The 24,547-nt window shown below is 46.7% G+C and overlaps 1 protein-coding gene and 1 long non-coding RNA gene across 11 annotated transcripts in view; one reads left to right on the top strand and one right to left on the bottom strand.

The window, feature by feature from the left end:
- SASH1 (SAM and SH3 domain containing 1) overlaps nt 1-24,547 on the bottom strand; it is a 234,878-nt gene that overhangs the window by 17,837 nt on the left and 192,494 nt on the right. For all 9 annotated transcript variants that reach the window (XM_081829122.1, XM_081829125.1, XM_081829119.1 and 6 more), the window contains 9 exons: nt 23,714-23,846; nt 17,818-18,164; nt 11,867-11,941; nt 10,267-10,410; nt 7,086-7,221; nt 6,141-6,310; nt 5,261-5,470; nt 4,341-4,491; nt 90-203 (listed from right to left, as the gene is read on the bottom strand). In XM_081829122.1, coding sequence (XP_081685248.1) covers nt 90-203; nt 4,341-4,491; nt 5,261-5,470; nt 6,141-6,310; nt 7,086-7,221; nt 10,267-10,410; nt 11,867-11,941; nt 17,818-18,164; nt 23,714-23,846 — 1,480 coding nt within the window. The remainder of the gene's footprint in view (nt 1-89; nt 204-4,340; nt 4,492-5,260; nt 5,471-6,140; nt 6,311-7,085; nt 7,222-10,266; nt 10,411-11,866; nt 11,942-17,817; nt 18,165-23,713; nt 23,847-24,547) is intronic.
- The window catches only part of LOC145723132 (uncharacterized), a 217,110-nt gene that overhangs the window by 44,876 nt on the left and 147,687 nt on the right, over nt 1-24,547 (top strand). The gene's annotated exons all lie outside the window — the stretch shown is intronic.

Raw genomic sequence — 24,547 nt, 5'->3', positions numbered from 1 at the left:
TGGCTCAGGCTTAGGAAGAAAAGGAGTCATAAATGACCCAAGTGGCTTGCATATTAAGGCGCACTCATAATTATCTGTGTGGACATTACCGTGTTCCAGGTTCTCACTGCTTTCATAGCATCCTGAGTCTCGCGGAGAGCATCCACTCAGGCCCTGGCTGTCCACCAGCAGCTTCTCCTGGGATCCTGACTGGTCGCTGTTACCTAAAGAAGGTAAACACACAGCATGGAATCATAAGGGGAAGTAAAAGCAAAGGTTTCAAAGTCAACCAAATCCTGATTTTATCCTGCTATCCACATTTTTAAGCCTTGAACTTCTGGAAGAGAGCTCTTTTAAAGTGAATGAAATAAAAATGAACGGATGAGATCAGAACATATTTTCTATAAAGTATACCATGATGATAAATTCAGAGGGAGAGTATGGAGTCGCAGGTCATCAGTGTCTTTTAAATTACCCAGAGGATGACTCCGGGTTCAGGCCAGTCAGGAAGCGGGAGAATTCAGAGCACTGTGTGAGCAGTCAGGGCAGCTTTCTGAGAGGTGGTACCACGGACTGGAAGGCAGGAGTGACTATGCCCCTTTCACAGGCAGGTTACCTTAATATTTGTCTTCCAAGTTATTTGTCACCAGCTTTCCCAATTTGGAAGCCAATGTGAAAGTAAGTGGTAAATGAAACACTGAATTTCATTACAATCTGGGAGCATTCTTAGGTCTTGGTGACAAGCGCTGGTTCTTGTAGTCTCTCAACAGGAGTAAGGCTCGTGAATGGGGGGGCACAGGTTAAATCCTTCTGTTTTTGTTGTGTGTTAGGAGCTTTTCTTTCCTTTTTGCCCTCTCCCTTTGTTTGGGGTCAGCATTTCTATTCCCTGTACACAAAGGTTCAGACAGGGCAAGTTCAGGAAGCCCCCTCACTTGGACACTGAGTCATGAACACTCTTCAGGTGGGTGACTGGGTGACTGAAAGAACCCTTAGAGAGAAGTACCTGGTGTTTCTGTCCAGGGAAAGTGCCTCAAGTCAATCCCCTGGGAAATAAGGTCGGGGGGTGGGGTGGCGCCCTTCATCACTCAGTCACATCACCTGCACATTCTATAAAGAGGGCACATAAGGCCTTCATGGGAGCGAGGTTAGGAAGGACATCTTTGTATTATGCAGAGAAAGTACTTGGTCACATAAAAGAGAAACCAAGAAAACAGTTTCTGCATAAATGGCTTTAATTTATTTTCCTTTCTCTTCACTGCCCCTCCCCCGACCACATACATCAGGGAAAAATAAAAAAACCAGAAATCTGATGCCGTTTCTCCGGTCATTAAAAAATGTATGGTAGGAAGGCAGATGACCACCATTCCGCCACGCACCAACTGTCCCTCCTGCCCACTCTCCACTTCCTGTTGGCATTTCTCACAAGAATCCTGGCAGAGGAAGCCCTTATAGTAGAATCCCAAATTAAGAAGTGCTATTTTTTAAATGACTAATGAAAAATTAATTGGAAGCACAACAGCAAAACCTTCACCCACCCCCACACACAAAGTAGAACATTCTAGAGTGTTATCCTCATTATGTGGAAGAGCCTGTGGATTTGAAGTGGCCTTTGTCCTCGTCTAGTATGTTATTTAGGAAAATGATACGTGTAAAATGAGGGCTTTGAGCTATCAGTTACAACCCAGGAAGAGGAATCAATGTAGCTTGTCCTTAGCGAGACAGTTCAGTGTACCGCCTCAGCCAAAACACACTCCAAAGTGCTGACCGATGGGAATAAAAGAGAACGCTTGTCCCCGTCACTGTATGAAGATGCAGACTGTGTCTGCATCTTTGGGGCTGCCAGCCTCATCCGACACAGCCGGGGTGCCTGAAAGCCAGTTCAGAGGATATGGTCCTGAGGCCTACATCGAGGGGCTATGGTCACTTCCTGAAAGATCCATTCAGCAGCTACTTAGCAGGACCCCAACTATCAAGTTTAGGAAAAGTCCCTCACACTAAAAGCCAGTATTTACCAAGTAACTTGCCCTCTTTGATTAGGGAGAGCTCTTAGATGGAATGGCAGATTCAAGGCCACATCCTCTCCCCCACTAACTAGCATGAATGCCAAGGTACAAAGGAGAAGAAAGAAGGTGAGCTGGGACCATGAAAATTCTCACAGTCAAGTAAGCTCAGAGGACTGGGTTTGGGGGCTGAAACCCTGTGTGGGCATGACCTGAACTTGGACCTGAAGCCCTCCCCCATCTCACATACACACAGGGAGGAAGAATAACCTCGGGAAGGAAGAGGAAAGGGAATGGGATTCTTGGATAGCCGGCCTTTCAGTGAGCTTCCAACGGTTCTTTGTAGTTCTTTAAAACAGAATTGAAGCAAATATGCCAAAATGTTAGCTTTAGTTAGATTTAAGAAGTAGATATGTGGATTTGTTCCTATCTCTGTACTTTTCTGTATATTAGAAATAATTGCTGATTAAAATTCTTATTACAATTCTTTAAAAAGAGCTTTTTTTTGGCAGACCTAAGACAGTGGTTTTGGTGTCAGTGCAAGGAAATGCTATCAGACGATTAAATGGCACCCTGTACGAAGGCCTGCATTCCCCCTGCACAGATGTGCAATGAGAGAGACTGGTGGGTCTGACTGCCAGCTCACGCTGGAGATGTGCTTCTTGCTCTTGTGGGTAGCTGAGCGAGAAAATCTGCAAGATCTCAGTAGATCTCTGGATCGATCTAGCGCATAGAAATTTAGTTTGACAGAGATCTATGGTGTTCCTTTAGGTTATCAGTTACTTAAATACAATTTAACTGCACTGAATGTAAAGTCTTACAATCCTGGGATATGTCTGGACCCAGACCATTGGCACTGATCAGCACCCCGGAGCCCCCGAAGCCTTTGAGAACCAGAAAAAGGAAGGGCTGCTTTGTGCATTAGGAATAGTCTGAGCAATGGCATGGCACAGATGTGAAATGGTATTTATAAAGAAGCAAAGAGCCCTCCTTAGACTTCTGAGTATGCATCATGATAGGCAGATTCCCTCCTATAAAATATCCCTTGGTGCAGACCTCAGGACCTGCTCCCCCGAGGGGCAATGGATCTGAGCCAATGTGGCAGGAAAAGGACTAAGCACAGATCCACCCTGTCTTATCCTCAGGGTGTAGCTTCGCTCCTATGCTCTGAATGCTACAGGAAACATAACGGACAGGGTTTATAAACCACCTGTTCTCAGTGGCTGAGGAAGAGCAGATGTGGTCCAGGAGAGCAGATGACTTAACGTTCATTAACAGAGCTGGCTGGCCACACCCGGCCCTGGGCCAGGAGGCTCTCTGTCCACAACCTGGCCACACGCCCCCTCCCCAAGAGACAGCTCCCCTACCAAAGAGACCCGATATGAAGCACAATTCTCTTCAAATCTATCCCTGAAGGCAGTATGTTTATCTAGGGTTCAGACATCTATTGGATGGTGTGTGGTCCTCTCTGTTTACTAGTTAACTTAGAGGGAGGACCGATTAAGGAGAAGTGAATTTCACTGTACTGACTCACTCGCTTCCATGTGTCTTGGGCCTGATACATTCAGTAATATGGATTTTTTTTCCCCCACCATTAACCCTGGTTTTGGTTTGTCTTTCAGCAATAGAAATGCTATTAGCTGGCGAAGCAGAGCACTTGAAAGAAAATGCATTTGAATTCGGTAACTAGAAAGGATACTCCCCTCGTGATGAATAATTTCAGGGGTATTTTTGATGTCAGATTGAAGAATAAAGAGCAAGATCAGACCAGGTTAATGGAGCAGAGGATACAGTATATTCAAATAGACTCCATAGAAGCTGGGAGCTTACTGAACTCTGCCCATGGACTGTAAAAGTGAGCTCTCGCCCCGGCAGTCTCTGCTCTCCACAGTCACCTCAGGTAGTTCCTGCTGCTTCAGGGAAAGCTGATGAATGTCATTTGTTCATTAACCCTCCCAGTCCATCAGGGAACCGCTCTGGAGTGCTGTGAGAAGGGACTGGCCCTTGGCTGGGCAGGACGCTCCAGTGCGTCAGCTTCCTCTGACCCCAGGCATCCTGAGGACAGTGCCCAAGGGGGCCTCTACCATGTGAAGGAAACGTAACTTGTTTCTCAGTCACTGGGAGCAGCATTTTCCTCAAATGTTACCTAGAAACATGCCAGGAAAGGCACCAGCAGTAAGGTTTTCTTTTGCTCTCCCATCAACCGAAAGGGCTACGTGGGGGATTTCACGCCTTTGTGCCATTTGACATAATACAAGACGGACCCTGGCTCTGGATGGAATAGGACCAAAGGAGGGACTGTAGGGACGCGAGTGTGTGGCTGAGCTAACGAGGGACGCTCGGGTGCGGGGAAGAACTTACTGTCATATTCCTGTAACAGTTCCACTGCTGTCAGGAGAACAGCCCTGTGTTCCGGGTCCCTGATATTTAACTCATCCAAGTCTTCCTCCTCCAGGAGCTTAAAGGTGTCCAGGTCTTCGTACCCATTGAACAGGAAAGTGGGCATGTGCTCCTGGGCGGGAAGGGAAGGAAGCCAGGGGTGAGTCAGCAAGCGCTGCTACGTGATGCTTGACCAACACCTGGCCTCAAACCCCTGACCCCTTTCCACGGTCACTTTCGTGCTAACTGGAAGGTTGGTAACTCTCATTTATAATGTGTTCTGTACCTCCCAGCCACCCAGCTTAGCAGGCGGGCAAGGCATCGCATTAACCATGGGCCACAAAGATGGACCTTGCAGGCTGAGATGGACCCCGCTGGCTTGCATTTTAACTGTGCCTTTGCCCTGACTGAGGCCTTTTGCCATACAGCGCACCGTGGAGGAATACTTTTATTTACAGAGCTACTGAAATCCAACTCAAAGCCCTGTGCCTTCCTCGGGAGCCAGAGAATTTGCAAGGACGACCCAGAATCTACTCTGTGGCCCCAGTGTACTAGATCCTAGGAATAACTGTGGGGCAGGGGCCTGTGGGCGACTCCTCACAGCCTGGGGAACCCAGTGAGCAGGGCGCCAGGGCTTTGTGCTCACAGCTCTTTGAGAGCTATTCTTGGGGCCAGCAGCAAATTTTGACCTGGGACTTGTGCGTCAACCTCAGCAGAGGCCATGAGCAGCATTAGCATACTGGTACCTATTTCTGAAGAGTAACGGATACTCATCCTAGTAACGGGCTGCCTTGCTGGACGACACAGATCGCCCCCCCCTTCCCTAAAAGTGCCCTTGCTTAATTTAGGAAAAGGAGAAGGCAACAGGGCGCCATGTGTGACTGGAATGGGACAAAACTGACTTTCAGGTTGATCCGATCAAGGAGATCTTCCACAGATTTGGGCTGGGGTGGTCTTCCTTTTCTCCTCCTTCTGGTGGGGCGCTTGGGCTTCTCTTCTTCCTCATTTAGCACATCTACATAGATGAACTTGAATGTGCCGACCTTGTTGTTCAACAGACCCATCCAGGTGCCCATGGGTGGCTTGCTGATGATATCGATGATGTCTCCTTTCTGTGGCTCAGGGAACAAAGATCTTTCCATTAGATCCGTCTCTAGGCATGAACCATGCATCAATTAGATGTGTTCATCACGCAGACGGGAAGCTACTGAAATCACTATACATAACTGGGAGCTTGGCAGAGAGCCAGATTCCATGCAGGCCCGAGGTCCCGAGGTCTCCTACCCTCCACCCCGTGAACCATGAGATGAAGTGTGGCCCAAGTCTTTCCTGGGTGCTTATGGCTAGCTGGGCACCTGGCCATCATCCAGAACTCCTACTTCCTAGAGAAAGACTTCCCACCAAGCAAATGCCACCACAGTCCCTGGTCTGGAAACGCTTCAGAAACTGTGAGCAGCTCCATCTGTCCCAGTAAACATCACTCGCCAGTCGCACAGAGAAGACAGTTAAGGTTTCTTCAACTGGACAAAGACAGACACTGGAGGGTGGAGGGCAACGGGAATTCTAAAAGGAAGCTCCGGTCGCAGGGAAGGGCTGGGGATGAAGTGGGGATGACCCACCTCTGTCCGACATGCTAGGGTCTCTGTACAGAGGGGACCGGTTTATCAGCGAAGCCGAGATACCGGCCAGTGTGCCCCACAGGAGCCCAGCATTCAACAGCAAGGCAAACAGACCACCTCTTAAAGGCATGGAGAGCCGGGCTGAGGCCAGGCAGAGACCCACCTTGAGCTTGAGCGAGTCTGTGTCATAGGGACTAGGCGTGAAGTCGGTGTGCACCCTGGCGCGCCCACAGAAGGGGCCCCGATAGGGGGGCTCCTCATCATCCCCGTCTTCCGACTTGACACTCTCCCTGTTGCTGGTTGAGGAATCAGTGGTACTTACTGTCTGACCACCTGCACGGGAAAAACAGGAAGGACAAGGGTCCATGCAGACTTCCTGCACAGCAAAGCTTAAAGGCATGAAAGCCATCACAGATCAGGAAACTCAGGGACAGTGCAGGGAGGTCACAAGGCACAGCTCACATCAGAACCACAGCGGGGCCAGGTTAGGAGGCCAGGGGATCGGAGTTTTTGGATTGTTATCCCTAAGCAACCATCTAAGTAGACCGGGAATCCAGGTGGTACACAGACTCCCTAATGCAGGACGCCACAAGCCTCCCACAGTCAGAGCCTCTCCAGCTTACTGTTTTTACCCCATTTTACCAATGAGGAAACTCAGAGAAGTCAAGCAACTTGCCCCAGACCAGTTGCTTTGAAAATGGTGCTTTAAATTGCCCTCTTCTCCCCAGTACCCTCAGCCGACACCCCAGTGAGTCCTGGAGTGGTCGAACAGCACTTGTTACGTGTGATATTTATAATTCTCTCTTCCCCCACCTCTTCTGTTGGTCATTTCATGAGCCTTTCCCCTTGACTTGTTCCTCTCCGTTCTCCAGATCCTTCCTCTGAGGTGCCTTCTCTATTTTCTCCAAAATTCATCACCCCCTCTTTTGTGCCCCTGCTATATACATCTACTCCTGATCAAATATGACTCTCGGCCCACATATCTCTAACAGCACCCTAAGGGCCAGAACTTGGTCTAACTCCTCTTTAAAGTGCCTGACTCTGACACTCAGTAAAAGGCTGATTTTGACTCCAGCTGCAAGCACGTATAATGACAAATCAGACGTACTCATCGAGCTCTGCCCACTCAGAGAACTGCGCAGACTCTCCACAGAACCTCCGGCTTTGAGCTTGGGCTTGTCCATGTGTTCGCCATCCGGCTGTGAAGATGGAGGGGAGCCAGGCATGCCATCAAGGCCCGAGTCCTGGAATGGGTTTCAACAAAATTAAGTTGCATCAGAGTGGATGGATGTTGTTTTATAATTTAAGGCACTTGAGCCCTCCACTAAATCAGTCGCATCCATTTTGATAGCCATATTTGATTCCGTACCCAATATTCTCCTCCTTTTTAATCTATACCCTTGCTTCAGTTTAGAGTTGTTGCTCACATAACTCAATCACTTTTCATGCTCAAAGAGATACTCTTGAAATCTCCGAGAAAAATCTGTCTAGCTCTGAGAACATTTCATTAAAGGCTTAGAGACTTCTAGCATCATCTCTAGGCCAGTGATAAAACGAGTTCGAATGCAGATCAAGTACAGTTTACCAGTAAAGATCTGGAAGTACTATCAGAAAATATTTAATCTACCAGAAACATTTACACCTAAAAAAGGCCAGATTCTTCTTCTGTTTACAAAAATTCTTGAAATTAGCTAATGAAATACCAATTTAGAATACACATATATAGCCAAAATACTTTTTTTTTTTTTTTGGTCTGCAATAAAATTTCTCTGTGTCACCATTTGGTTTTTGCTTCTTTTACTTCTTTTGCGTGTTGTTAGTACAAAGCTTTGAGGTCCCTTTCGGGTCAGAATGCTGACAGGAGGGACTCAGCAGTACTTTTCACTTTTGGGGTGGCTAGGTAGCATTAGCTTGGCAGCTGCTGATTTACACACACAAGCCCAGCACGCTCACGTGATTGATGGCGCTATAGGGAGAGACAGTATCATGCTTCAAAACGTTTGCAGTCAGAATGGTTTATTTGCCAAAACAGACCACTTTCTGGCATATTACTTGGCCACGTGAGCACAAAACCATCTAAATGAAACCTGTTATTTACTTAGTGCCGAATCATCAGAAGGGCTTTAACATGATTCTGCGGGTCCTGCAAACATTTAAGGACAACAGTAATGGCAGCTTCTGATCCAAAACACTTTTTTTTTTTTTTTTAGTAAGCTCCACGCCCAACAGGGGGCTTGAATTCACGACCCTGAGATCAGGAATCACATGCTCTACAGACTGAGCCAGCCAGGCACCCCCGGAACACATTTATGCTTTGTATTTAAGGAAAGTGAGCAAACAAGCTCAAATATAACTATAAACAGAAGTGCCATCACTGAGAAGTAACTGAAGCTGCAGAGTACGAATTCCTGCATACGTTTTCACTACTCTTTCTGAATCATCAAAAAAGTCATCTGTCCAATTATCTTTTTTTTTTTTTTTAACACTTCTGGAGACAGCACACAAATTTTGAAAAACAGCAATATGAAATAGACAACTCTGATAATGTATGTCCTCAAATGCTTTTACTAACTTATTCATCACGTATTTATTGATGACCTACAAGAACAAGTACTCTTCCAGGTGCCGGGCATATAGCAAGAACAGGGCAAAGATCTTTGCCATAATGGCTGATATATCTACTAAAATGTTAAACAAAAACAAAACAAAACCTTGCAACATTAGCCTTCTCTCTCCAAAAGGCATTATACTGATCATTTACTCTTTTCCCTCCCACTCACGTGAAATGACTGCTTTAACAAAGAGAACTAAGCCTACAAAGCCTGTTATATAGTAGTGAAATTACAGAACACAGCTCAAGAGGACACTGAAGTCCTGCGCTCCTGATCTGTCAAGCAGAGACCCACAAAGGATGGACGTGTCCAAGAGCTTTCAGTGGCTACTTCAATCCACGGGAAAAGCAAACTATGAGTCAAGTGCTTGAACTGCGTGATGCTGCTTTCAGTGACCAGCGCGGCGGCCGCCTCACAGGAGATGCAGCCTCACTGCTGGACGGAAATCTAGGAACTGCCATTGCTCCCAAGCCCATAGGGACAAGAAGGGAAATAATCATGGGGCAGACATACAGGACACAGCCGGACTCCCCCTGGAGGTCTAACAAGCCAGGATTTCTCAGCCTGGGCACGGTCAGAATGTTGGATGGAGAACTGCTGGGGGGAGCCGCTGTAAAACGTTTACCCGCATCCCCATCCTCCCTCCGCTAGATGCCAGCAGCGACCACGCCGCCCCAGCCCCACCCAGTTGTGACTGTCAAAAAGAGCCCCAGCTGCCCTGGGATTGGAGGGGGACCCTCCTCCCCCCTCCATGAGAACCACCGTAATATGCTGAAGACACTGTGCGGGCTTTGCATCCCAGTGCAGGCCACCGGCTAGCTGGTGGTGGTCAGTGAGTCAAACGGGGGGATGCTTGGATGGGAGCTTACTGTGTCCACCAGAGGGCGCAAGCTGAGCGAAAATGTCCGCTTTCCCTGTTTTTGTTTGGTGGCTAGAGCGGCATCACCTACCTACTTCCAAGTAGACAAACATCCCATACACAGGTACCTCAACAGACTAAAAGTGAATGCTATAAGGTGCAAATGGTCAAAATCACCTCAAGGCTCAGCTCTCCAAATGCCTTTATTCCCTCCACCCACCTAGTTAGGACAGGAACTGGTCATGTTTCTCCTGATGAGATTAGACAACTGGAGGGGCTCTATGCTGTGCTATCTGATTGGCCACAGAGAGAGAGGTCCAGTTAGTGAAAATGCCCCTGCAGAAACAACTGCTGTGGGCAGCCCTGCAGCCAGACTTTCCGAGACTACCTGCTATGAGCTTTTAGAGTAAGTTCCGCTACACCTTTTTAAAAAAAGTCTGCTGTCTAAGGAAACTTGAGTGGCTTTTTTAGCTTTGATTCTGGTAACACCCATTTTGTAGCAAGGACTATTTCCGCAAATAAAATCCTTCCTTTGTATCAAATGTTAAGTGCTTATGGCACTAAGAATAATCGTTTCTTTACGTGTTGTATTTTTCTCGTGTGTCTGTAAAAGACAGGGCCCAAATCGTGGATTCTCAGCACTGAGCATGGACCACTCTAAATGCTTTGTAAACGTTCACTGACTCTGAATAAATGTCTATCGAACTTCTGTGTCCATGGTCCTAGAGCCTGGTTAATACCAATGCTTTGTATTTAGCACCATCTCAGATCTCAGACTGATCATCCTCGGCTCGGCTCTTGGCTCAGGAGTTGCATACCTGCTCAGAGACAGAGCTGCTGTATTTTTTAGACATCCTCTTCCTCATTGTCTCTTTCACTGATTTCACCTTTTTCCCAAGAGAGATGCGGGAGGCAGTGGGTGACTTGATAACTTCTTTGTACACAAAATCTCCTTCTTTACTCTGCAAAACAAAGTGTTGTAAGTACCTTTAACCACAGACAAATGAAGCCCTGAAACAGGTTTTATTATTCAAACCATTAATGTTCTACCTCTCAGAAAAATATTGGCATCCCCCAGGATCTCGAAATTTTTTCCTCTGTTAACTTAGTGCTATGTTATTTGTCTTTTCGATTTAAAATTAAAAGCTACTCACTAAGGGGCTTTTGCATGTTTGTTTAAAGTGAGATGTGTGTCACTTATTATTTTTTTTAACCTTAGTATATTCTTCTCCAATTACACTTTTCCTCATCATTTTAGCTACCCAAGGGGACTGCATTTCATTGATAAAGAGTGATTATGTTCACATAATCCTGGCAGTGGGGAAGAAGAGGATACTACTGAATCACCCTAGGAAAGTGGTTTAAGAACAGAATGGCAAATCTCAAGTCATCAGAAGTCCAACGTCCCATCGACTTACATCCCTCTAGAGTTCCGTGTGGTCAGGTACTAAGAGTATGTACATTTCCTTCTCTGAACAAGTTAGACTTCTGGTCACCTCTCATTCTATCTTGCATTGGAAAAAAAAAAAACTTTCCCGAGAAAGGAAAAAGAAATCATTCTTCTTCTCTCATTTTTTATTAAAGATTGACTACATAAAATTACTAGTTTATGAATCTATAAAATTTGATATCCAAATAAAATACTGTTATCCTTCCAGGAAATTCTCAAACACTTCAAAAATCACAGATGGGTATTTTAGCCGACACATGACATATCCACAAATATAAAGCACGGAATTTTAATTTCATTGTTTCGGAGAAAATGCCTAAGGGGAAAACAAAACAGTAGGTAAAATTCACCTACATCCTTGGAGCCTCACAAAGAAAACCTCAAGGAACAGAGTATGTACACCACAGGGGTGGCCTGTCCCCACGGTGACCCAGAAGGCGTGAGGCCACGAGAACCTTGGCTCCAAAGAGTCTGGTCTGCTCCAGGCCCAAGGAGACTGGGTTCATTCCAGGACACCCCAGACCAGAAAGACCTAGACTCCTAGAGGGCCATGCACTTGGCCTGTGGTCAGACTGGTGTCTCAGAAATGTGGGCACAGACTCTCGCCCCCATCAAGGGCTCCATCCTGACACACCACCTGTGTGTACCGGTCGCGTGTACTTGCAACGAGTGTGAACACAGGCATGTGTGCTCAAACGGCTAGGACCGTAGAAGCCAAACTCCAGACTGGGTCTGCGACTTGAAGAGAACCAGAAGCGAAGGCACTATGGGGATGGAGGCGGTCATTGTTCATTCCCCGGGCAAGAGCAGAGCATCTCTAAGTCGGGTGAAACAGGGCCTCCTCCATATACGATGCAGCATCACCGATGTCACTCACTACTGTTTCTCAGAGACACTAAACATGCAACTGTGTCAGCCACATTGCTTGAATCCAAACCTTTTTTGCTTTTCCTCTGACATACACTCACCATTGCGTCAGAATTGTTGCTGCCAATGTGTAGAGAGCGGTTCGTCAAGTCAAATCCTCCGAAACTGCAGGTTCTCTGTGGAAAGGAGCGGGGAGGGTGGGAATAATCCAGTTATGTTTACATCAGCCGACCGTGCACCAACCCAACACATTTTCCATTTGCAGGACAATCACTGAATCACAAATACGTTACGGGATGAAAGTAGGAAACAAGAAATGATGAGAAAAAAAAATACATGATTCATGTTTTAAGGAAATTTCCCTCGTGTTGTCCTTCCAGAGGCCACTGGAACTGGGCCTACCTCAGAGGTCTAGAATCCCCTTAATGTGCAAAAACCAACTGGTTTAAAACACACACAAACACAAACAAAAAACCACCCACGTGTTAGGTGCTCTAAGATTCCCTGTCGCTTAGCAACAGATCATCCCTTTCCAGTCCTCCGATACCAGCTGCACACAGTAGTGATGATGAGGGGACCCATGTGCTCAGGGTGGTCTGGAAACCCAGGTCTGAAATCCTCTATAGCTCTACCACTGATAGCAGGCTTCTCTAACAGACTCTTGTTTGGTTTGGTTTTCAATCACTGAGAAGGGGAAAAAAGGTTATGTTTAGAGTAGTCCAATCAGGCCAAGAGGATTACTCACTCACTGCTTCCTTGACCTAGCCAAAAATGCTGCTAACTTTCCCATCTAACTGCCCAACTTAACTAATTATGACCCTTTTACTCAGAGTGTATGGAGACACCACATTTGCCCAGAAAGAAAAGGTTGATTCAGTGACCGTTGCTGACCACACTCTTTAATTCCAATAGGAAAAGCACGACGTTATAAAGAATGAAAACCTTCTTGTCCTCTAGTTGGTTTCAATCTTTATGGAATTGCTTACATTTCAGCAATTTTATATTTCAGAACCTGCTTTGAATTCTGTTGTTCTTCCAGCAAAAGCTACTCGATGGCCACTCCCTCCCCCACCCAAAAAAACCTGTTAAGACAGGCTCAAAGCACATTAATTTCTGTTACAACTGACTTACTTTTTAAGCAAATGGTAATAAAAGCTGAATAACAGATTTGGGTGCCAATATTTTATACTACTTGTTTCTCAAAGAAATCTAGTTAACAGCTGTTCGATGGAAGAAATGACCAGAAAAGCACAATGTAGACTATAAACATTGCCTGTTTAGAATAAATATACTTGAGATATATAGAGAAAGCAGAAACATCCAGGAAGGAAAATGCCAAGGTTTCTGGAATCTCACAGATGGCCCTGGTCCTGCCACTTACTTGCTGCATGATAGGTAAAGTACTTAGACTCTGAACTCCACTTTGTCCGTGAGGAGCAGACGCGCTGTGAATGCACTCTTCATCACGGCTGCTCTGAGGATTCGGCAGCTTGTCCCGACAATGACCACACTCAAGTTTAGGCTTAGTCGCCGTTCTAAAGATGCAAATGAAGGGCTGAAGCTCAGCTGTGGACCTTACATTCTAGGAGCTTCCATCCAGGAAGGGACCAGAAGTGAGAGGGGCTGGCACGGCAGAGTGGAGGGGCCAGGAAACACAGAAGTGCTGCAGGGGACACTCTGGGATAACCAAACTCAGGAGGCCACACAACTGGTTTTTCTCCCTCACCAAAGCTGCCGTTGCTGTTGAAAGTTATCTACCATGGACATAATTCTAATTTTGTATTAAGTATCGATGGGCAATCTGATCTCCCTTATAGTCAACCTCACTGTATTCTAATCTATAAAAAGAGAAAGACCAGGGCACCTGGGTGGCTCAGTCGTTAAGCGCCTGCCTTCGGCTCAGGTCATGATCCCGGGGTCCTGGGATCGAGCCCCGCATTGGGCTCCCTGCTCAGCGGGAAGCCTGCTTCTCCCTCTCCCACTCCCCCTGCTTGTGTTCGCTCTCTCGCTCTGTCAAATAAATAAACAAAAATCTTAAAAAAAAAAAAAAAAAAAGACCGCTTTATTCAAAAACACCAAATCCCTCAACCTGGCAAGCAAGGTTATGGCCACCTCTCAAGGCTAATTTTTAACGTTTACCTTCCCTTTGCGGCTTCTGATGCCAAATAGATTTTCGCATTTTTGCAAAGGCAGTGATTTTATCCTAGTTCCTTTCCTGTGACTCAGGGCTTCACAGACACAGTATGGCGCCCAGATGCCTCATCATTTTATGGCTTCTGCATTGCCCTGCTTTAAATTCCAGCATCGACTGCAACACTGGAGCCCAGCACGTACTTTGTGATGCATATGAAATAACTGAGAAAGAATTTATGTGGAAACTTTACTGCAATAAATTAGAAGCTCATTTATGTCTTCTTATGCCAGCTGTAGGCATTTATTCCTAAAATAAAAAGCTCAGAGTGAAGAGTTGACTGGGTTTCTTAGCTACCAACTGTAACCTCTCCCAGTGATATGCTAAGGTGTCTGGAACAGACTCTTCTTTATCAGTGGAGGAGAGACAAAGAATATAACAGTAAACATCGCTTGAACGGATCTTCAGCTTTTTCTGTAATATCAAGCAGTTCCCGAAACAGCACTCCTTCAACAGAGAACACAGACTGTAGAGAGGGTAGTAAAAGAAAGTAAACCAATCTTCGCCTCTGGTGATCTACATAATTGAAACCTAAGTGAGGTTTTTTTTTTTTTAAGTTCCTGTATCTCCTATACAGCGAACAGTAAGAACATTTGGGATAGATGCTTGCGGATGAGGAGAGCCAGTCGATGGAATGGTCATGCAGTTGAAAACATGTTTTGGGTGGGTGTGGGGGGTTGAATTTTAAAAATGGACAAAATTCCAAAATGTCATGCATGCCTGTTCCCCCAAACAAAAACTGAATGACCAAATAAAAAGCAAGACAGGTGACCATTTCCAGTGAATATACAGCATTATCATTTCCCTGAGGTTTCGTCAAGCAAATATGGCATTTTTTGAAAGACAAAAGGATCAAGTTTAAAGAGTAAAAGAAACTGTGCACTTTCAGATAAAGTGGAGGTGATATGACGAGAAGGATGGAAAAGGCTGTTCAAAGTAAACCAAGCAAGGAAATTAATCCCATAAAACCAAACCAAACCAAACAACCCCAAAAAACTGTTGTTACAAATGCTTATTTCCCCTTACATTCTCTGAATAATTGGAAAATTAAATTTTGTCTTCCTGATTGTGTAGTTACACTTAACAGGAAAAGGTATGTGCAGATTTCTAATTTAGTACTGAACACGTATTTCAGCAAGTACTAGAACTGTCCAGTACTACCTCAGGCTCATAGTACCTTAAAAATATCCAGCCTTGGGTGACATCTGGGATAGAGATTACACAGTACCACCATGTTTATAGGGAGGAAAAAACTTGGTGCTTGAAAAGAAACTTGCCCCATGTCCATAACTCAAGGTCAGTGAAGAATTAATCACTGGCCCACAATTTCATTAGCACAAATCTTGGAAATATAACTTCTAGAAAGTCTTGCAGAGGTTACATTATTAACCTGGCAATAAAGGTGAGGGAGACGCATGAGGAATTCAAGGTACTCAAGGTGGAAAAATTCTCAGTATGACAAGATTTAAGTTCATGGGGATGAGTAACCAATTAACAGAACAGAAGTAGATCTGATCTATCAAGGTCATGTGCAGATGAACTGGGCAGAGCCCTTCTCAAGTTAATAAATTATACCAAGATTGGTTCGCCACGGCATTTTACAGAAGACCTGTGGGTCAGAACTGAAGGAGTGAGAAAGAGAATTCTGTTATTGTACAACAAACACAGAACCAACCACAAACTATCACCATGATGTATGGAAAGAACCAGAAGGGAAGTTGTCACAGTATTAAGGTGTTAGAAGATTTGTACAAATGGGAAAAGATAGAAAATAAGCTCTAGGGGCGCCTGGGTGGCTCAGTTGGTTAAGCGACTGCCTTCGGCTCAGGTCATGATCCTGGAGTCCCGGGATCGAGTCCCACATCGGGCTCCCTGCTCGGCGGGGAGCCTGCTTCTCCCTCTGACCCTCCCCCTTCTCATGCTCTCTCTCTCTCATTCTCTCTCAAATAAATAAATAAAATCTTTAAAAAAAAAAAAAAAGCTCTAGCAAGAAAGTCAACACGTGGGAACATCTGGAAAACCTAAAGGCTAGGATGGACCTACCGACCCTTTTGGAATAGGGCAGGTCATTTTAGGGATGGCATGGACCAATCGGTCTCCATTTCCACAAGAAGCAGAACTCGACTGAATGAATAGAAGTTAGAGCAGTTGTCCGGGGAAGAATATCTGACGCATGAATGTGAAGGAACCCCAGGAAAATCCCCTGTGGGAGGCTGCACTATAGTTTATTCCTTCAGACCCTTAAAGGGGGACGCAGCTAGCAGTCCCAGTGGACTGAACAGGGCGTCAAGGGACAGGGGGCCAGGAAGCCCACAGAACTCCTCACTCTGTGCCACGTTGTATGGGTTCCTGTGCAAGCTAAAATTTGGGTGGTAATTTCATGCTTTTATTCTCAAGGTTGAACATAAGTCTCACCCTAAAAAGCAATCTTACTAGGTTTCTAATAACTCAGTAATAAAACTGAAAAACATTTTTGAATGTAAGTACTTTATTCCCTGCTACGTACAGAAGAATCTATGGGGCAGTGGAAGACATTTCTAAATGTCCACCCCTCTGTTTAAAGAAGATAGACAGACTATTGGGTGCCTGGGTGGCTCAGTTGGTTGGGCGACTGCCTTCGGCTCAGGTCATGATCCTGGAGTCCCGGGATCGAGTCCCGCATCGGGCTCCCTGCTCAGCAGGGAGTCTGCTTCTCCCTCTGACTCTCCCCCCTCTCATGCTCTCTGTCTCATTCTTTCTCTCTCAAATAAATAAGTAAAATCTTTAAAAAAAAAAAAAAAAGACAGACTATCAAATAGATTTAAGTAAAACCAAAGAGCTCTAGTATTTTTTGCCCCTCTACATTTAAGAAATTTCTGCTTGGCCCTACTAATAAAAGAAATGTACTTGACGATGTTTTCAAAATCACCAAATCTGTGATTGTGTTGATGACAATCTTTCCGTGAGCCAGTTTCTATTGTTTTAATTAACTGAAAGAATAAACATGTCTTTTAAGAGCAAAACGTCCTTCTGTTTTGAATCAGCTTCTTTGAGGACAAGTGACCGGATGGCTGAGAATCAAGACGGCCACTCCTAGAAGGAGGCCAAACCCCACCCCTGTACTCTGAAAGCCCTCCCCTGGATCATCATCGGTGTTTAGTTTCAATTAAAAATCAAACAGCTTCAACTGGCAAGAGGCCAAACGGAAAGGAAGCTATTGCTAAAGGAGAGCAGGGTTAGAAGTCTGAGGTGATGGCGGAATGGACCCTGAAGTCATGAAGTGAGGAGCAGAAGAGGGGGAGGGCGCCAGGCGCCACGGAAGAGAGGCCGTAATGCTTGACTGCACCTCACAGAAATGACAAGGCCGTCCTGGTGACCATCTCTGTGACTCACAGACTTCTGGTGGATTCTCAAGAGAACCCTTTTAGTACAGCGGTCGACCGTGGTGGCCCACTTCCTCTTGGTCTCCTCCTCCTCCTCCAGCAAGCACCGCCTCAGGTCCTGCCTCTCGGCCTTGCTCAGGGTCCTGTCGGAGGCAGGACGCACTAGCTGGGTCAGGCTCAGGTGCCCATACAGGCTCCGCTCCACCACATAGGTGACATTGAACTCGCTGACCGCGGGGCGCCCGCGCACCCTCCTGCTGGGGGCGCCGCAGCCCCCGCCCCCTTTGGGTTTCGGCCGGGGCGGCTGCGGGTCGCAGGCGGTGCTGTGGACTCCTTTTCTGGAGGGACGCTGGCAGAGAGAAGCTCTGGAACATGAATAGTTAGTATCCATTTTCTTCAAGCGGATCTGCTTCCGGACACTCTGGACCTCCTCCAGGGACACCAGGAGGTGGGGCCTGCGCCGGCGGCTGTCATAGAAGCACACGCCGTCCGTACTTACCCCATGGCTCAGGGACCCGAGGCCCTTCTTCATCTCGCCCTCCGTCAGGGAGCGGGAAACCTTCTGGGCCTTTTCTTCTTCTGGATAGGAGAAGAACGTCCCCATCTTCTTGGGGGGCTTGATCAGGCCCCGGCTCTCTCCTTTGCTGAAGGTTTTGACCAACTTCCGGCCGGCTCCCCAGGTATCCAGGCTGCTGGACGATGGAGAAGTGGTGAGAGGGTCTGAATCATCTTCCGGAGGTTTCTCAGGAGAGCCATCAAAGAAAAATGGCTTCTTGTGCACTCCAGAGTAAAGGGCGGACCTTTCATCCAGGCCCGGGGAGTTCTCAAACAGGTGCTCCTCCCCGCCTGGAGGGAAAGCAATACGGACAGGTTCACGGTCTCTTGTACATACACTTCTACGTCCTCTCACCCAGCTCTTTCTTTTCGTTATAGCCCCTGCCCTACAAAGAGTACGCTAATCCTCACAGACACCACAGCGATCCCCTCCCCGTATCACTTACCCTCTTCATAAACCCGACTCCCGCTCAAATAAATGCATGTAAAAAATAATCCAACTGTGCAAATGTATGGTTTCACACAAACTTAATGTTAAAAGGTACTGGGTGTGTTTTCTTCTTCTTTAAATATCTTTGTAGAACAAACACCTTAAGAAACCTACTCAAAATGCCATTTGGAAAACCTAAGCCAGTCATTATCACCATACTCTTTAGCCCCTAGCATTTAAAGATAATTACCCTTCTCCTCCCCGCTCCAAACAGGACTACACTCCCCCAGTTGGTAAGGGCTGTCCTCAGAAGCTAGGAATCAGAATCTTTCCCCCGTCTGAAAGGCCCTCCTGTTGAGTCTGCTTGGTTTTCTACAGAGTGTGATGAATGTCCTGTGGCCGACAGTGATTTTTTTTTTTTATTGGTACGTGCGCCACTGAAGTAATTAAATCCCCAAGGCAGTTTGGGTGCGAAGACTCCATACAGGGTGATAGCGTGCAAGTGCAAATGACAAATGGTCCCCAGGGGACAAGCCAGACACAAAAAGTTAGGGAACTGGGGGATTCCAGCCAGACACAGCCATCAACTGGCCCTGCTAGGAAGCAGCAAGGGCATTTAAGGGCCTGGCCACGCAGGCAGCCCCATCGAGCTTCCACTTTGTTTCAAGGATTCCAGCTCTCGAGCCTTCCCCGGAGCAAGGTATTGAGCCAAGCCTTCCGGAGCCCAGTGGAAAGGTTTGGACTCACTGGCAGGAAAACTGAGTTCTTTCCTGCGTGTGTTATGTGAACAGATGTGAAAAAGAAGTAGGTCAAACTGTGGGTGTAGCGATCCTAACTGGCTGTGTCCCTTTAATTATAAGGAAACGTTTGAGCACTGCAGCTTTCCACCAGCTGAACTGTGAAAAGGAAAAAATTAGAAGTTCCTTGGAACAGAGGGGTGGCCCTAAATACACCAGCTGGGGTGGGTAAATGTCAGAGCGAGCTGCTCACTTCAGAAGGGGAAGGACGAAAGGACTGGCAGCAGTCCTTTCAAATTCTATTCTTACTTTTCCAACTGATGGGAGTTATTGTTACAAATGTAAAGAAAATCAGAACTGCGGTTATGAAATACAACCCCCAGATGGATTCTGATGTCACGGAGATGGTGGTGGGGAGGGAGGTTCAAGACTGTGTCCAGCCCAGAGTTCTCTGTCATCTGCAGCACAAATGTATTCCCTGGAGGATTATCCCCGGATCCTTCACGAGAGTGTAAAAGCAAAGTCTAGGCTTCGGAGGGGATATTCGCCGGACCAGAGGCAATGTGCAAACATCGTGAACGTCTCCTGCTCTTTCCTCAGGACACCTGACTAATAAGGTGTGGAGGCCACGGGTCCTTCTGCTGTGAGAAGTAAACATGGCAATCTCCTCTAGATCAAATCCAGCCTCCACTCTCAGGAAGAAGGGACGGGGCCCAGATGAGAGGCACAGCCTGGTGGCAGAGGAAGCCCACCCTGGACTCCTCTACAAACGTGTCCAGACCACAGACCACAGCTTTACATTTAGCCCAGGTGTCCACAGAGATGGCAAGGCCCTCATCCACCTACAGTCTGAGGGGCCTTGGGGAATTCAGGTGGGTCACTGGGTACTTTAACGACCTGTCACCCAATAGCGGTCTGGAGATTTTCTGGACTCTGTATTTAGAGATGTCATCAGAGCTTCCCTACTTCCACGGCACATTTGAGTCTGGAACCAGCTGGTAGGCACCTGCCCATGACCTACAGCTCTGCGTCCTGTTCTGAAAAGTCTGCATTTGGTAACTGGAGGGAAAAGTGGCCAGTGCTTCTCCAGTGGCTGCATCAGCCCATGTGCTGAGGGCAGGCCTTGCCTGGGGTAGGTTCTTCTGTGGTGGGTCTGCCCCATGGCCTGAAATCCCAGCCTGGACTTGATTCCTTGGGCTCAGAGCACCACTGCTCCCATTCTGGGACCTCCAAGTACAACCATCCTTTGGAAGAATGGCAGTCAACATGCAAGGCCCCGTCGTGATTGGTGTGACCTACTTCACACAATGACCTTTATCTATCCTCGTCACTGAGATCAGACTGCAGAAGGAAACGCGGCTAGGGTATGGGGTGACTTAATGCCAAGAACCCAGCTTTATGCCCTGATTCCAGCTCTGATTCTGCCACTCACCGTCTCCATGACCTTGGGCAATAATTTCATCTCTCTGAGTCTGCTTCCTCACCTGTAATAACTTCTGCCTATCCTAGAAATATCTACTTCAAGACTACTGAAGATGATAAAATTAAATGAAAAGAAGTACGTGAAGGCACTTTATAAGCTAAAAAGCACCGTACAAAAGCTAATGATTCATTACTGGGTCACAGATAAGCTGTGCCAATGAGGGAAGAGGGTCGGTGGGTATCGGCTCTAGGAGAAAACACACAAAAAGGGCAGACGAAGGGCACCGACCTGGCCTATGACTGAACATCGTCTAGCGTCATCCGTGCCCTGGATAAGGACTTGAAACTCAGTCAAAAGGGTGAGACTAGGTGGGAGACTCTAACTCTCCTGGCTCTTCCAGGACTCCAGAGCTGAGGGGTGGGGAAGGGGTGGGAGCAGAGTGGAGGCCAGGTCACCTGGACTTAATTCTGGGCCTTCTGCCAGCCAGCTCAGTGACACTGAGCCAATCATTTAACCTCTTGGTGTGTCTGTCCCCTCATTTGTGAAATGAGGATGGTATTAATGCCCGCCTCTGGAGGCTATCCTGAGGATGACGTATTAAAAGGAACGTAAAATCTAAAGTGTGTGGAAAAGTGGCTGGCACACAGGATGCTCTCAGTACAGGTGGATAATCTTCAGACAACTCAGTATTGGCACAGACATGTAGGAAGTGAAAGGCTCAACTCTTGGAAGGTCCCGGGCCAGTGAGGGAGGGGTTACTGGGAATGTGAGTCTTTCCTGCTCTGCAGGAGCAATGGTCAAGGACCAGCTCTTTTGCCAATGAGGAACCTCAGAGAGTGCTACTCTACAGGATCTGGAGGACAGTTCTTGTCTATAGTCTGGCTGGGGGGCAGCCCCACGCAGATGCCCTGAGCTGCACACACACACCTGACTCCTCTCCTGGCGAAACCGACAAGTCCAGTTAGCGGCAGCCCAGCACCCCAACTCATCAGACACCAGAGGCTAATGGGGACTCAGGCTCGTTTAATCCATCTTCCATCAGTGGCACCTAATTCATAACCAGATGAATTACAGTTCAGGGCTAGAAGCCCATACAATTACTACTTCTTACCCTAAAGCTACCCCTCTAGGTATATTTTTCCCTTTTGTCAACTACGTCTCTGAGAGAGAGTTCAAAAGGCAGCCCTGATGCCCCCGACAACTCTGGACGTACGGGCAACTGGGGGGTAGGCCCAGAGTACCCCGCACGTCACTCATGTGTCCTCGTTTATGGACGAGACCCATCAATCCATTTGCTGTGTTTTGAGATTTAATTTTGGCAAGTGAGAGAGGTTTGTTTTAAAATGTGGTGCCCAAGGTTGAATGATGGCAATTCCATATGGTTCTCCTTACTATTCCAACGGACACTACGTGCGTGATTTCGTTAAGTGCCGCCCGTGAGAGGAAATCACGCTATAATCTTGTACTGTGAAACCGTGACTGACACGCAGGTATTAAAACAACCAAATGTAAAATCAGCATCGCACCCAAAGGCAAGCATAATAACCATGCAAGAAGACACCCACATGAAACCTGGAATTCAACACAACTCTATGAAGTTGCCCATAAGCACGTCTCTCTCGCTGCCCCTCCCCCCTTCTTTTCCTTTCTTGCCTCCATGCTCCCCTCGTAATCCCCTCACCTCCAATATTTCTCTAGCGGAGTTAAGCTGGTAAATAATTACAGCAAACAGAAATTTAAAAACAGCAGTAAAAACAGGAAACCCTCCTCTATGTAAGTCAGGGGAAATCCCAGTTCTCTTCACGCCTTGATTTTATTTGTGTACAACAAAAAGGCCTCTCAATGATCATTTTCAAATCTACACGTTAAATTTTTGAGATTCCTCAAAATGTAGATATGACATTTTAACAAGTCATGTGCTTTTTAAAAATAAGACCTATTCTTTCCACTACTTTTTTCCAGTTCACTTATCATTTTCCAAACAGGAAATCTTATTCTTTTATTTTATCCTTTTGGGAGAATCTTACAAGATGCTGCAAATGCATACTGCTAACAACAGGAGTGATGAATATGGGTGAGATTTAAGCTGTCATAATCACACTTGAAAGGTTAACTATTCACTACAATAAATCCAAGCTCATGCCCCTTTTGACATAATTGCTTCATCTGACAAGCCGCTTAGCCAGCAATATAGCTCTTAAGATCCACTTAGAACGGAAGGTCCTTAGAGCCCCACCTGAACCGAGTCCTAAGACTGTTTATAGGAAGAACAAATCATCCCTTGGAGATCTGACAGGATATTAAGTGCCTCGATTGTTGGATGTTTGTTTGAGATGGATGTATATCAAATCTGGACTAAATTCAATGGGCAAAAACTGTGGAAAGAGCCGAGATGCCCTTCAACAGATGAATGGATAAAGAAGATGTTGTCCATATATACAATGGAAATATTACTCAGCCATCAAAAAGGATGAATACCCAACTTTTACATCAACACGGATGGGACTGGAAGAGATTATGCTAAGTGAAATAAGTCAAGCAGAGAAAGTCAATTATCATATGGTTTCACTTTGTGGAACATAAGGAATAGCATGGAGGACATTAGGGGAAGGGAGGGAAAAATGAAGGGGGGGAATCGGAGGAGGAGATGAACCATGAGAGACTATGGACTCTGAGAAACAAACTGAGGGTTTTAGAGGGGAGGGGGTTGGGGGGATGGGTTAGCCTGGTGATGGGTATTAAGGAGGGCACCTACTGCATGGAGCACTGGGTGTTATACGAAAACAATGGATCGTGGATCACCACATCAAAAACTAATGATGTACTGTATGGTGACTAACATAATAAAATAAAATTAAAAAAATAAATAAATTCAATGGGCAAGAACCATCATCTTTTGGGCACAGAGGCTACTGCTGAGAAGTTATAAGATAAAGTTGATGTAAAGTGGTGTACGCTCAACATTAAAGCTGTACCACATCTTGAGAAGACTTCCTTGTCACACACCAGCCATTTCCCATCGCTGTAACACGAACAGTACTAAGCCTCCCGAGATGCTGGGTGCCAGGATCCCTAACGTGCTGAGCAATGCCCTGCTCACACGCAGACCCAAGGCACTCTCTGCAGCCTCAGCTGGAATGCAATCCATTTTCCAGTTGAAATCATACTCTTTTTCTACTGAAGAGCTGACCCCGCCTGATTTAATTTGGAATAAGCAGGGTAGAGTGTGTTTTTTTTTTTCTTTTTTTACCTTCGGTGCTGGGCTTTCTCATCTCTTCCACTCTGATCAGTTTCTTTCTCACTCTGCGAGTGGAGTTGACCAGCTTGTGTAACCTCTTAAACTTCACCGACTCCTCGGTCTCATCATCTGATTGTTCTCTTGACTGGCAAAGAAACAAAAGAAAAGTTAATCAGATCATTGCCCCAGAGCCGTCTGCTCTGGCAGCCGGGTGTAGCCTGACCTCCCCACCAGTCTGAGCTGTGTGGCTGCACCTGGGGCCCCCACCGACTGGCCCCCTGGGGCTCACGAAGCCGCACACACCACTCCAGGTCCCAGGCACCGCGACACACCCCGGGGCCCTGGACTGGCGCGGGGCCTCCTTCTGGCGAACTCCGACAGGACTCTCTCCACCAGGCTGGCCCTGTCATTCCAGTCCCACTGCTGTGGTTTGGGCCCGGCTCTCATCTGTCTGGCCCATCAGGACTGCTCAACGTGGTCATCAGCTACTCCTCCAAACCAAAATTCTGCTGACTCGTTCCAGTCCTCCCCCAAAATCAAAAACAGCAGGGCAGGAAAAGGGAAGAAAAGCAAAAAGCCGCCTCCTGTGCCATTCGTTAGGTGGGCCTGCCACACCTCGGCCATGCCTTCCGCCTCTCCCGGCTCCTTGTGAGAGCTCGCAGGGCGAGCATGAGGACAGACCCTGCATTCCTCCGCGAGGGACAAGGGAAAAAGCTGACCTTTTCAGCCATACAGTACAGTGCATATTCCCCAGCATCCCATTTCATTTTGCAGCGATTCAAGTATGCTCAACCCAGCTGTTTTCCCTCAAGTATCAAACATTACAGAGAGGAGAAAAAAAAAAAT

This window comes from Leptonychotes weddellii, chromosome 8, assembly GCF_054177405.1.
Source record: "Leptonychotes weddellii isolate Sample4059 chromosome 8, ASM5417740v2, whole genome shotgun sequence".
Lineage (NCBI taxonomy): Eukaryota > Metazoa > Chordata > Mammalia > Carnivora > Phocidae > Leptonychotes > Leptonychotes weddellii.
The sequence above is the reverse complement of the archived record's forward strand: the minus strand, read 5'-3'. Positions and strand labels throughout refer to the sequence as shown.